Source organism: Etheostoma spectabile, chromosome 5 (genome assembly GCF_008692095.1).
Source record: "Etheostoma spectabile isolate EspeVRDwgs_2016 chromosome 5, UIUC_Espe_1.0, whole genome shotgun sequence".
Classification (NCBI taxonomy): domain Eukaryota; kingdom Metazoa; phylum Chordata; class Actinopteri; order Perciformes; family Percidae; genus Etheostoma; species Etheostoma spectabile.
In genome coordinates this window covers 36033188-36048060 of record NC_045737.1, presented here as the reverse complement: position 1 = coordinate 36048060, position 14873 = coordinate 36033188, and the positions used below count along the sequence as shown (strand labels likewise).

Sequence of the window (14873 nt, the reverse complement as noted above, 5' to 3'; positions counted from 1 at the left end):
ATTTCTTCACAGTGTGACTCCCAAGACATATGAGAAGTGTTTTTATTCATTACTTATCTGTCTGTGATAGCAATACATATCTGGAAGATTCATGTTCCGTTTTATTTATTTAATTGTCTTTAAGGCCCTACAACCCTTTTTAACATGCAAGTGACCTGCAACCCAAATATTCTAATAACCCAGTTTGTCCTAAAAACAATGATGTTCATATCTTGACTGTAGACCACAGGCTTGATGTTTTACAAGCTTTTTTATAAAAATAAATCCAGACGGACAATAAACTGTAAAAATGGCCTCAGGCTGAAAAGCCCAAAATTAAAAAAAAAAAAAAAGAAACATTTGCCGAAGTAAACTGAAAAAAGGCAACAAAAGTTCAGAAAAAGCAATGAAAACCTTTAAAGAAAATGAAACTTCTGAAAAAGCCCGGTTTGATAATTGGGGGGGGGGGGGGCACTCACACTCACGTGTTGATGAAAAGAGAAAGACAGGAACAGAGAGAAGCTCTGGTGTGACGCTTTTATGAGTCCACCTTTCCTTCCCTAATGAGGGACTCAGATGGAGTGTGTCCTTGGCCGGCTGGTGTGTGTGTGTGTGTGGTTGTGTGTGTGTGTGTGTGTGTGTGTGTTTGTGTGTGTGTGTGTGTGTTGGTTAGGGGGGGGAGGGGGTCACTGGCTCGACCCTGCTGTTTGATGCCACATGGTCCGGATGTCGTTACAGATTTATTAGATAACATGAGAACGGTCAAAAAAAACAAAAACAGGCAGCGTTTGAAGGTTTAAAGTTACAAAGACCACAAATGAAGAAGGTAAACCCTCACAGTCCGGTGTTAAATGGTGATAAATGATCACGGGTTGAATTAGTCTCTGGAGATGAGGGAAGAGAAGAGAGGGCAGATGGCTACAGGCAGACATTTAAAGGACTATTTTGTGATTTAACGTTTTGTCCTCAGTGAGTCGGCTCAGTGGTGAAGGAAGTATTCACGCGGAGGTGAATGCTCTGCACCGGGCGCCGTCTCTGATCCTCAGTGTTGCCGGATAAAGCAGGAAATAATATCCAGACCACTGACTTGTGCTGAATCCACGGTTTGACAGAAGGCTTGGCGTTGCTTGACCGTGAAGTTGCTGTAACCCGGGGAGACGTGAGTTTTGTGACCCTGACTGACGAGCGGCGATCTCTGCGTAGCCTGTAGGATCGCCTGCCTGGTGGTGTAGCGGAGGACGTTGAAAATCAACGTGCGATTAGTAGTGGTGCTCTTCTTTGGGCCATCATTGTAAATTTGTTGGGCTCTCATAATCTCTATCTGAATATCTGATATATCCAGGACCCACGTAGGCAGGGAGTGTAAGAGAGACTGAATTCATCAGCACCTTCCAGCCCCTCGCTCAGCCCGACGATGCAGACGTTGCTTCTCCGGTTTCAGTCCTCCACGTCTGCCAGCTTCACCTCCTCCAAGGTTTCATTTTCAAAACCACCATTTTTTATTGTACTGCACATTGCATGAGGTCCTCTTTTCACCCTATGTGTTTAGGTCTCTGTTTAGCAACAGAGTGAGACATCTCACTTTTTTACTATCTTTGTTAGGAGTTGGACATGTGCAGTAGCTATGTAAGGCTCACATCAGCTAGATAACTCTTTCTCCAACTGTGGTCAGTCTAAGGCAGGATCAGCTGGGAGACGTCTTCTAGACGAGGGGCACTTGTGGAAAACCTGCAGAACAGGGACAGGAAGTAGTTCTTTTGGAGATTATGGTGAACTAGTGGGTGTGCTAGAACTAGCATGCTAGCACTAGCATGCCACGGTTAGCCACCTAGTGACGTAGAAAGCCGTGGAGATGTTGAACAGCTCACCCGGAGACTGAAGGCAGAGGACATTCACAAACCATATCTCACTCAAAACAGCATGGATGTTTTTTCCAAGTTTGTTTGTGTGTGGAAGCACCGGAGAGACAATAACCAAATCCCAGAACATGTGGTTTTGAAAAAAATTGTTGTATGTTTATATCTTATATAAGGCACTTTAAAACACCACAATCACATAGCCTACAGTAGGCTACTTTTACTTTGGTTTGACTTCCACCACTGGTCATCGTTAAAATTCTTGTTCATGAACAGAATAGAGTCATTGGTTTTTTCTCTTAAAATTGCCCAACAAAGAATACTCCTACACTGGAAATCGGAAATCCCCAAACCAACCTCTAGTCTGTTTTTTTATTCATTTTTAATTAATTATGAAACATTTGTTCATAATTTCTAAAAAAAAAAAAAAAAATGCTATGGGGCCACAACGTGAGATACAAGGTCGTGGAGCCTTTTACACATTGTGGTGTTTCTTTAGAAATAAACAATGTCCAAATTGAGTCTTTAAACGCTTCAGATGTAAAGATATTCGCTGTCAAAGTCACGCCAAAATGAATGGGAGTCAATGGGATGCTAACGGCAGGTGATGGCTTGTTAGCCTTTGAAACTCCCGATAGGAGGTATAGGCCCACGGTCTCCAGATGCTCGTTGAGACCCTTGGCTGGAAAGAAGGGGAGACTGATTCAAAATGGAAATGTTTTGCAAATGGTGCAGTTGTATCGCCCAAGATTTTCACAATAAAATATTGTTTTGAAGAAATCGATGCTCATGTCAGTATTTTATTTTGGAAATATTAACGGAAGTCGTATAAGCATCGCTGGCTTGATTGTGGAGGAAACTTTTCCAGAGAGAGAGAGAGAGAGAGAGAGAGAGAGAGAGAGAGAGAGAGAGAGAAAGCGGCTCCTCCTCCTCTCCACGCGTCCGACCCGCATCCACGTTAGCGGGACACTTTCAAGAAACTACCGCTTCATTAAAATAATCTTCTCTTCGTTAACCGGCGGGTTTCCGTTGCTCAGGGTCCCCCCCCCCACCCCCCTCCCGGTAATTATCAGTGACTGGCCGGGAGGACGGAGGAGGTGATGCAGCGGTCCCGGTGAAGTTGAAGCCTCCAGAGACTCTGTCGGAGCGGCTCCTCCGGTGCTCCCCCCGCGCTCAGCGAGCGGCCGTCCCCGCCTCGGAGGCCATGGGCTGCGGCCTGCGGAAACTGGAAGACCCGGAGGACAGCAGCCCCGGGAAGATCTACTCCACCTTGAAGAGACCACAAGTGGAGACCAAGACGGAGACTGTGTACGAGTACGTGCTGCTCGACTTCAGTCTGGAAGGTAAGATGAGATAATCGATGATGTTTAAGTGATCGATAAATCAATCGATCAATGTTTCGACTTACAGATAAAACTCGCTTTAATATGTGTAGGCTACTAACTAAGAGGGAACTTCTCACCTGGATGTGCAAGCAATTGGTACAGCTGAAACAATAATTAATCAAACTCTGTCAATGGACAGAAAATGTATAAAACATAACATATTTGATTAATCAGTTAAGTAAGTGATCAAACAAGGAAGCTCTACCTAATTCAAGCTGCTTTTCTGGGTTTATGTATTTCTTTCTTTTTTTAAATTGAATAGTCGTGCGTGTTGGATTGTTGGTCAGACATAACAAGTGGAGCTGAAATAATCAGCTGATTAGTTGATCAACAGAAAGTTTTATTAGCAACTAGTTTTGAAAAAATCACTTTTTTTAAAGATCAAATTACATTTTTTCCGGTTCCACCATGTCCAATATAAGACTTGAAGATGTCACCTTACTGGGAACGGTTCCGACGTTTTAGTCAACCTGAGACAATAAGTCACAAGTCAACAATGACATTTGAAAAGTAATCGTCCAATTTTGACCATTGATGAATGTTTTTGTTTCATTTTTCAATCTAAAAAAACCCAAATTATAATATAACCAAAATATTTGCTGCTTCCAGCTTTTCAAGTGGGCAATTGAATAGAATGAAGTTCTATATGTTTGTTTTTAAGAGCTCACATTTGGACGTTGTGATTGTATTGTGTGTTTTCTGACATTTTACAGACCAAAAGAATCAACAGTTTAAAGGAAAATAATTATATTTACCATTTATCACCTTAAAAAGGCCTGAAGGTGTTCCTTCTTTTCACTAAAACATTCCTCTTGGTTTAGTTGGATCTTAAACAGCAGACAGCCTGTTTATGGGAGTTTTATTCGAACATAGTTTCACTTTATCACTCACACAGGGGCTGTATTTTCCTGTGATGCTTGTAAAGCAACATAAAAGTGACTGTTATTTAAAATGTTCTACTTAATTTTAAAGCCCTTTCAAACAACGTTATAACGTTACAGCATCTAACTGGGGACTTTTCCTAGCAACAGGGCCGCTCAGCCGCTCAGCCTATCTAGAAATAGGTCACACAAGCCTTCTTCACTTGGCGCGCGCACACACACACACACACACACACACACACACACACACACACACACACACACACACACACACAGCAGAGAGAGCCCCACCTGCTGTGCTATGGAATCTAATTTGAACATGTGTGATAATCTCAGATGGCCGAGAGGCTGCCATTTTTCCAGAGATAATCCCTGCATCTGGTCCTCCGACTGGCTGCTGTGACGGTGACCTATTTGGAAGGAAACCGTGATTAAGTCGTGAACGGGAGCCGAGTAAACAGCGGTCCGGCACAGTGATGAATCATGGAGGAAAGGGCTGCTTTCCAAATTAGGGAGGTCAGGGAAGTAAAGTTTGGAATGACTTCGGGATTGTCCGACACTCAACGTGCATCTAGTCCCGACTGCATTACAGCCAATCATGTTGTACAATTGTTCTCATAGTGGGGTCCAGGGACCCCCAGGGGTCCTTAAGAGGGTTCCAGGGGGTCCCCATTCTAATCAAATAGAATTCAAACCATAATTAAAACAGTGACAGGATGCACGACTATTATGGTCGTAGCTTTCAGAGACTTTCTGTAATTAAACATCTTAAAGTAAAAATCCTATCAGATGGGGACCCTTGGACAAATCTAATCAAATGGCTCAAAGGTTATTTCCATTACACGTTCGCCTATAAGATGCGAGAAAATAGTAGAAAATGACTAACACAACTGCCCAGAGTCCAAGGAAACGTCTTTGAATGTCTTGTTTGAACCCAAAAGGTATTTAATCCACTGTTATAGAAGACTTAGGCCTGGGACCAGCCCTACGAAGACTGGACGGACCACACGTAAAGACTGTTTCCACTAAGGCTGCCCCCTCTTAGTCAATTAATCTGTCGTTTTGATCTTAGTCGACCGAGATTTCTTTAGTCATTTAGTCACTGTGTATGCTTTTTACTGTGTATGTATCACTGTTAAATGCTCAACGACTTATCAGGAAAGTTATGAGCATGGTAAACACAAAACTTAAAGGGCTCACTTTGCACAGATCTGAGCATTAAATCCGCTGATGGACTAGTCTGCCCAAATTTCCACCAACTTGAAATACACACACGTGCTCAGAGTGAGTGGGCTGAGGGGGGTTTGGTGCCTTGCTCAAGAGCACCTTGACAGTGCCCAGGAGGTGAACTGGCATCTTTCCAGCTACCGGTACTTTGGTTTGAACGGGGACTTGAACTTGCGACACTCCAGTTCCCAACCCAACCCCCTATGGATAATAATTCAATCATAATAGCTATCAATAATTAAAAGCTTTTAGACTTAATCTTTTTAACGCAAACATTGGCCTAAAGCTGTTATTACGTAACAGATGTTTATTTAATCAACATTTACAGAAATGTAAGCGTCACTTGGAACTCTACATCCACAGATACTTAATTTTAAGGGACTTGGATCAGGATCAGGGGCCACCAACACTTTGAGTAGTGAATGCTTCTTTCTGCATGTGGTTTTGTCCTGGAAAGTTTTTGGGAAGTGCTCTGATTCGTTGTGCCCGTCATCAGCTGGGAGTCATGGGTTCTGCTCTGAGACACTTATAAATACAGTACTCCAGAGAGGGTGTGTGAGCCACAGATTGTGTCTGGATCCACCTTAAACAAACACCAGTAATCAGAAAACATCTCAAATGCTTCTCTCTCTAAAGAGATGTAGGTTTGCGCTCAGTTGCGCAGCTAGAGAGCAGGAGTGCTGGATATAAACTGGAGTTGTTTGAGAGTCCTCTACCAGACATGCTCTACAAATCTAGACTTAGCAAATGATCAACCCCGCGGCCCGGATTGGGTCACTTGCATCCCTGAATACTTCCACATGTGGCTTGAGTCATTGAAGCCTATTATCTGATCCGAATATACAGCTGTGTGTGATGTGATTGGAAACAAAGAGACCTCCAAGAATCTCTAACTGCATGTGTGACATGTGAGTAAATAGTGAAAAAAAATGCACATTTATTATCTTCTGAATTTGTTTAATCATCACAGACTTGAAATAGGTAAATATACATTTCTCCAAAAGTGGAAGGCTCCTCCCTTTTGGGAACAGCTGAAGATAAACTGGACTGATTCCAGTCCCTAGTAGTCATGTGCAGTCTGGTGATCTTGTGGTCTTAAAATTGTTTGCTTCAGTTAAGATCTGTGTTTATCACATTATTTTATGAGTTGCTTTAAACTCTGTCTTGGTTTTGTTAGTCAAGTTGTTTGCCAAATGAGAGCTGAAATGCTGAAATGTGCCACTAAATGTGCGTTTTTCTGGTCACTCTGTCTGCATCGTCATCCACAAGCAACTTGCAATATTCTTCTTTCTTTGTGATTCTTATAGAATTGCACAGCAGTGCTGCCTTCCTGTAGTTTTGTAAATGAGCCTAATGGCCGATTTTGAAACATTATGAGCCCCGTTTTAACGATCTAAGTGCATGGTGTGAAGAAATTTGGATTATTGTCATATTTTAATAATAGTGGCGTTTTGCTGTGCATGTCATTATGCTGATACTCACTGACTTTAGACCAGGTTTTTTTTGGTCAATGGCGCGATCACTTTCCGCCGCCTCAAGATAGTAATACGCCTCGAATGCACCTGAACACACCTCCCTGTAAGACCAGCACGCCCAAGATGCACCTGAACACACCTCCCTGTGAGACCGCATGCCCAGAAGAAGCACCTGAACACACCTCCCGTAAGACAGCCCGCCAAAAGCACCTGAACACACTCCCTGTAAGACCAGCACGCCAGAATGCACCTGAAACACCTCCCTGTAAGACCAGCACGCCCAGAAGCACCTGAACACACCTCCCTGTAAGACCAGCACGCCAGAATGCACCGAACACACCTCCCTGTAAGACCAGCACACCCAGAATGCACTGAACACACATCCCTGTTGAGGACCAGCACGCCCAGAATGCACCTGAACACACCTCCCTGTAAGACCAGCACGTCCAGAATAAACCTGAACACACGTTCCTGTAAGACTAGCACACCCAGAATGCACCTGAACACACCTCCCTGTAAGACCAGCACAGATGCATGTGCTATTTAAACTACTGTACATGGCTGACAACTGCATCGGTCTTAAACTAGCAAAGACACTGCACCGGGTGCAAAATAAGAATCACCAGAGGCCTTCACGATATATTATCATCACACGATACTTGTGTCACGAAGTTATTGCAATTTTCCGCGATATATTGCACTTTATTACCTTTTTTACAACTTCAAATGTTCCCCAATTTCAAATGATGTCCCCAAAAGGAAACGGTCAACATCTGTTTTATCTAAAAAAAGATAAATTTGTTCATATCACTTCAATTTTATTGCTGCAAAATAGGATTGTTAAGCAGACAAACTCACCAACACATATATAATAAAAGATCGATACTCGGCATCTGTGTATTGATACAGTGTTGCGACAGAAAATATCGCGACACTATGCTTTATCGATTTCTTTTCCCCCGCCCCTGGAGTTCACACAACATACAAGATTAATATCTTTGCGTTGTCTTTCAAGCTTTAACCGGCTGATTGAGTTTCTAAGGAGGAGGTGTAGAGTCTGTCAGCGCGTGCCATTCCCCGATGAGCACCTGGCCGACAGACGCCTCACAGTTCGGGAGACGTCTAACATCATCTGCTGCATATCTTGGTGAACTGCTTTTCTGTAATGGTTTTTGTTCAGACAAGTTCACCTACGCGTTCCACCCTTTCCCACCTCTGATCCCTGTAGTTATACACGCAGGAGGCCGTTGTGAGAATCGTCCCCACACACCACTGCGCCCTTCACTGGCCTTGTTTCTCCTTGAAACGATGAAGCGTTTCTGGGACACACACACCGACTTACTACCACAAATCTCCCTTTTATCTGCTCTCTCTTTCTCTCACACATGCACACACACACATGCATCAGCACCCCCCAGTGTACGTCCCATTGCTATGCCCTGCAGCAGCCGTGCTCCCAGTCAGCTTGGCCTGGTTCTCACCACAGACTGGACGTCGGGCCTGGAGCCAGAGGCGGCACATCAAAGCACCTAATGGCTAATTCTTCATTACTGATGGCTGAGCGAGAAACGACGTGGAGTCTGAAAACGTCTTTATATAGTTATTGATCTTTTCGTTGCAAACCGCTCGTTGTGTTTCTTACTTTAAAAGCTCAGTCCAGTAAACAGTTTGAAGAGGTCACGCAAGAATCAACGGCTACACCTAACGATTATTATCATTGTGGGTTAATCTGTTGATTATTTCCTCGATTCATTGATTAGTTGTTTGGTCTATGAAATGGTGAATGGCAATCAGTGTTTCCCAAAAGCTCAAGATGCGTTCTCAAATGTCTCGTTTTGTCCACAACTCAAACATATTCAGCTTACTGTCACAGAGGGGAGAGGAAACTAGAAGATAATCTAAGATATATATATATATATATATATATATATATATATATATTCTACATTAAGAAGCTGAACACACACATTTGACTTTTGTTTCTGATAAAAGATGACTTCAATTCCAATTAATCGATTTTCAAAGTAGTTGGAGATTCATTTTATTTTTGACAACTAATTGTCATCTTTGTAGCTCTATGTGGAATTAAAGTATATAGCTTTTTTTCTGTAAAAATAACAAAAAGCCCATGTTTCCTCTCGAGACAAACGACTTCCTGCATGAAGTCTGAGGCGGGAGGCCATCCCGACACGCTTCTACTTCCCCACACATGTAGCTGTGTCATGCAAAGACTTGAAGTGGACTATGAAGGGAATCAAGGATTAGAGGATGACGTGAAGGGGGCACAGCCCGGCGATGGCAGGTCAGGACGAGATGAACAAATGAAACCACACAGAGGGATTGGCGAGTGGAGAGATGGTTTAACCCGAGGGGACGTATTCATCGCTGGTTGGTGGGATGAACTGAAACATGACAATCCGCTGAGAGATGGCGACTGATTTGTTCAGATGTGGTTTGACCTAGACATCTATTCAGGGTCCCGGTTTTAAAAAGGTTATCGCTCTGCCTGCCAGCACTCGTCATCATTTCCAGGGATGAATGTCATTTTCTGTAATCTCTCTTTTCTATAATCTGGGAATCTGGATTGTTTCAGATTAAAAGCAGTGCTTTCATTATTAAATTTAGAGGAGATTTTAAGGGCAGTCAGTGCAAGGCTGTTCAAACCTGGCAACCCACCCTTAATAATCAATTATCTTTGATTCCAGTCTGTGTCGTACTTCAGAAGAGGTCTCGATTGGCATAATGGGACTAATGCTGAGCTGTGATGGCCAAATCAGCGGGTTAAATGCCTACTCTAACCATGTCTAGTCATCTCTAAACCTCACTGGATTGGTTGGTTTGAGTTTCAGGTCATTGTTTATCTGTCCAGCCCGACGACTTTACTGTTCTGGTTCACTCTTGTAGCGTCGTTATTAGAGGAAAAAGATACTTTAAAAAAAAATAACCACTGTAATCTACCTGCTCATCAGCAAACTGCAGACAGACACAGTTAGATGAACATAGTGGAGCATTTAGCAGCTAACGGGACAGAGATTTCCCCTTTTGGAGTTGGCAGAGACCAAAAACAGAGATAAAAGCGAGAATATTGAAGGCTGAACATGTCAAATTAAAAGGTTTTGGTAGGTCAGTGGTTCCCCGTTATCAAATGTGTCACTAAATGACCCAAAGACCTAATTAATGCAATGTCTGCAGAAATGGGAAGAACAAGAAAACCTTAGTGGTTACCTCCACTACTGTCTTCTTAATCCCATTATGTAAATATATATTTAAACAGCCTAAATCAGTTATTTTTGGGAGGTTACGGATTCGGAGCGACATGTTAACAATTAAAGCCAGATACAAACTGCGTATATATTGTTGGAGTGTTGGAGGCATTAAGGTAATTTTGGTAAATAATCATACAGCTCAGAGGCTGACTTGAATTGGTTTTTTTTTCAGTTTAGTGAGCTAATTGAAGTCTAATAGACAGGACTGTGTGAATGTGGCCTCACACATTTGCTTGTTTTTCCATCTAGTGTTACTCGTTGTGTTTTCTCTGCTCCTTCTTGCCAGGCAGCTTTCTCCTTTTCACACATTCTCTCTGTTTAACATGCAGGCCTGTAAAATCTATCTTGTAAACGCTGTTTTGCCTCCTTCCTCCCTCCTTCGCCTCCCATTCTCTCAGCTCTGTCACCTCTGAGTTGTTGCTCATCTCCTCTCAAGCCCCTAAATTCTCCCTCTCTCTCTCTCTCTCCATCCTGCCAGCTCTCACCTCTGCTTCTTTTACCCCCTTTTTCCACTCGTTGCTAGTCCTCCGTTCCTACATTTTTGTGCCCCACACAGCACAGAACAGAGGCCTCAATGTGCGGGTTGAAGGGGCAAGTAGCGGCAGGATGGGTGGGGGGGGGACTGAAAGCAGGGGAGGAGACGAGCAAAAAGGCTGCAACAAAAGCCTTTCTTGGAGGTGTGAGTGCATGACATCATGGTCCTCCTGGGAGCCATTATTTGCAGCGTGGACGCCTGTTAATTCAGCGTAACCCTCCAGATTTTGCGAGTGATCCACGTTGACATACCAGGCCCAGTTGTGTCTTTTTTTTTGTCTTTTAAAGAAAAAGAAAGTTGTCCTAAAAGTCTTAGTCCACCAGCTGCAACATGTACATGTCCGTGTTAAATTTAAACTAAAGTGTCTGGAGTCAGTGGGGTTTATTAAACCCACAGGAATGCCAGTTAACTGGAGCTGTGTTTGCCCGGCCCCGGCTTTAGTGGTTTCATTGAGGTTATGGTGGTCTTTAGTCTCATTATGGAGGCAGCCAGACAAACCATTCAGAGGCTGCAGTGATCTCAGCTGTGTGGACTGGTCTCCTCCATCTCGGGGGTGTTTGTCCGTGAGAATGTGGGGGGTTGGAGTGAGGAATGCTCTCACGCACTCAACTTGAAATGCGTTAAATGGACTGTGTGTGTGTTTTTGTGTGTGTGTGTGTGTGTATGCTTTTTCATGGGGCACATAGCCAAGCCCCTCTGTGAACAGCCACTCTTTGTGGACACAGGAAGTATGGTGACGGTCACAGGGGTTTTCAGCCAGGGTTTTCAAGAAAAACAAGACAAGACTCAACCAGCAACCGCCCCTGGAGCGCTGCCTGTGCACTCGTTTTACCCCTAACTGGTGGGGAAATGGACAACATGGGAATCGAATTGAGAGATGGATAAATTAGATGACATTTCCAACCTTGTGATCTTTTTTTTTTTTTTTTAAAGCCGTGGGGGGTGTATCCTTCCTTTAAGCCGGCTAAATCCTCCAAAGTTGTGGCATGTAGATCTTCATCTGTATCAAAACACACACAGTGATAGACAGGCATGAATGGACTCCACGCCCCAAAATAAGATCTTTGTCAGGTAAAAAATGCTTCAAATGGATACATATAGGGCTGTGGTATCCATTTTTAAGTGAGTATATATGTAGGAAATTAACAATCACAAAAGCATCAAAATGTGAACACTCAGGGTCCAAAATTAGCACCAGCCACATGCTGGTAAAAGATGCAAGTGGGGGCGCCCGGATAGCACAGTTGGTAGAGCGGGCGCCCATATTATAGGGGTTTACTCCTCGACGCAGCGGGCCCGCCTTCAACTCCGACCTGCGGCCCTATGCTTCGTGTCATTCCCCCCCTCTCTCACCTTTTCATGTATTCAGCTGTCCTGTCAAATAAAGGCCAAAAATGCCCAAAAAATAATCTTAAAAAAAAAAAAAAAAAGAATGCTAGTGGCTGGTAGATTTGTATCATTCACCAGCAAAAACAACTATGGTGAACTATTAAGTGTCTGGTAAAATGTGAACAATCCCATGCTGCTGGCCCATAAGGTAATTCTGAACCCTGTCAACGATACATCAGAAAATACAGGTACAGGGGAATCTTCTTCTGGGAAATTATAATGAGCATTCTTAACTATTTTCCTACATTTTATAGCCTGATAATCAGACTAAATCTCCGTTTTTGTTTTATTCACTCTGAATTTCTGAACTATTCAGAAAGGTCGGTGGCGATGCTTGAGGTCTTGAACCAGGCTGGACATTTCATTCATTTCTCTCGATGATCGAGAGAGTAATGGATAATGAAAAGAATCAATGTGTGCAACTTTGTAATAATCAATTACACAAAATATCACAGCAGCATGAAGATTACGCTCTACTACTTTCTGTGGATCTCCTTTTAAATCCCTTCTTAAAATGTACTTTTATCCAAGAGCCTTTCCTGATTTTATTTGATCTTGAACCTTGAGTCATTAAAAAAAAAAAATCTATTCTTACCAAAACTGTGCAGGTTTCATACACCAAATTTTCATTTGTTCTTTTTTAAAAACCTGATGTTTTTTTTTACTTATATGTTTTATTGTTTTGTGAAGCCCTTGGTAACGTGGAGTTTGAAAAGTGCTGTATAAATAAAGATTATTATTAGTTATTATTTATTTGTGTGCGTCAGTTTAGAGCCACACCCTTCGTAATGGACAGAAAACCACATCACTGGGGGAGAAGCACTAAAAATATGCAGACAGAGCGTACAGTGTATATCTACAGGTATATATAGATGTGTATATATATATATATATATATATATATATGTGTATATATATACGTATATGTGTGTGTGTATATATATATCCTTTACATAAGAGCGTGGTGAAGGGGTGTTTCCCTCAACATGCCTGGGTTTGTGGTTGTTATTTAATGGCCGTCCCAGCTGGACTCAGGATATTAAAAACATCAGACCAAGCAGCAGGAGCAGCAGACATTTTTAGTTTCTAGACACATCTTCATGTTGCAAGACGCTTGATGTAAAGGAGTTGGTGGTGACATGTCAGTTTCACACCGAGGATCTGTTTTGACCGTTTAAGTGGAAGTATGTCTGAAAAATGGTTCCATGTGTGTTAACTGACTAAAAAATGGACCTACTCTGTCTGTGTGCTGACTAAAATACAAGATGTGTGTGTGTGTGTGTGTGTGTGTGTGTGTGTGTGTGTGTGTGTGTGTGTGTGTGTGTGTGTGTGTGTGTGTGTGTGTGTGTGTGTGTGTGTGTGTGTGTGTGTGTGTGTGGTTGTGTGTTGTGTGGGTGTGTTTGTGTTTGTGGGGGTGTGTGTGTTTGTGTGTGTGTGTGTGTGTGTGTGTGTGTGTGTGTGTGTGTGTGTGTGTGTGTGTGTGTTCCAGTAGCAATGGTTGGCCATGTGACAGGATACATTAACAAAAAACACACACAGGTCTTGTGTTGTTTTGTAAATGTGAGGTTTCATTTTTTTCCCACAGACTTAAATGTATTTGTCAATCATTTTAAGCAATAATGCCACGCATTTGCTGGGCCCCGCTTCTTAAATTTGAAGATTTTGTGCATTCCTTTTTTCATATACAGTATAACAACTTGATAAATACCTTTTTGTGTTTTGGGCTGAAGGGATGGAGGAGTGTAAAAAATAAGACAGCGCATTAGGAGCTCAATGCAAAAGGGCAATTAATACATCCTGCCACTATGCTTTATGTCTATTCTGCTTTTTTAACTGAATCCCAAAGTGGACTGTTGAACTAAAGTAACGCTTAATCTGCTTTTATAGGCTGCCAAAGTGAGAAAACACCGACATTAAAATAACTATTTAATATGTCAGTATATCTGATCAAATTATACTGGTGTTATCATAGACATATCTTATTATGCAGCAAGCTAATTCTAAAAGCATACTGTAAAACAGTGATTGGGGCTGTAACTAAGGATTATTTGTCATTGTGAGTAAATTGCTGATTTTCTCAAATTATTGGATTTCTTTTGTCAATAAATTGTTTCCATCACATTTTCGCGGAGTCCAAAGTTATGTCTTCAGATGTATTATTTTTTACGACAAACGGCAAATGCTCCCATTTTAGAAGGTGAAATCTTTGGCATTTTTGATTGAAAAATATCATATCAGAAATATATTTGAACATAAAAACATAAAAGAACTCATCTGAAGATGCCTCTAATGCACAGTTTTGGTGTTTTGGAGTAGAAGTATTTAGCATTTTGAACCTTTTAATGACATTATCCACATAGTGTAACTTTTATGAACCAGCTAGAACGCGTTCTGCTGACTTGTTTCCTACTGATCTGGTTTCTGTCCGTGCAGGTTGCCGTCCTACGGTGCAGTATGTGGCTTCACTTTCCGAGTTGCCTCAGGCCCTGCAGCCATACTACACACAAGGCTACATCCTGGCCGCCCTGCACCCCATCATCCTGTCTGTGGGCCGGACCCGCTCGCTACCCTTCAGCCTGCTCTACCGAGCCATCCTCGCTCGTCCCAGACCCAGGTAAACAAACCCTAACCCTCTTTAGAACCTTAAAGCTAAAAGAAAGCTCTTATTTTAATACTTACCCTTTGAAACAACTCCTATCTTTGTAGGCTTTCCTTCTTTTTAATCACTGTAAGTGTGGACCGTTGAGAAAAGACACATATTTATAAACTTTATTTAATCAGCAGAAGATGAACATCAGTCAGGGTTGGACTGACGTTTGGGGCATATAATACTGCATCACCACAAAAAAATGGACATGGAATTACTGATTGACTAAAATC

General features: G+C 42.4%; 1 protein-coding gene and 1 long non-coding RNA gene across 2 annotated transcripts in view; one reads left to right on the top strand and one right to left on the bottom strand.

Annotated features, from left to right (window-relative positions):
- The first annotated feature begins 2739 nt into the window (after positions 1–2739).
- Positions 2740–14873, top strand: part of rftn2 (raftlin family member 2) — a 54656-nt gene continuing 42522 nt past the window's right edge. The window contains 2 exon segments of the mRNA XM_032516544.1: positions 2740–3178; positions 14427–14607. Of these exon segments, the coding sequence (XP_032372435.1) occupies positions 3040–3178; positions 14427–14607 (320 nt within the window). The 5' untranslated portion in view covers positions 2740–3039.
- LOC116689886 (uncharacterized) overlaps positions 7586–14873 on the bottom strand; it is a 24758-nt gene continuing 17470 nt past the window's right edge. Inside the window, exon 3 of the long non-coding RNA XR_004332118.1 lies at positions 7586–7768. This is a non-coding gene — a long non-coding RNA (uncharacterized LOC116689886). The remainder of the gene's footprint in view (positions 7769–14873) is intronic.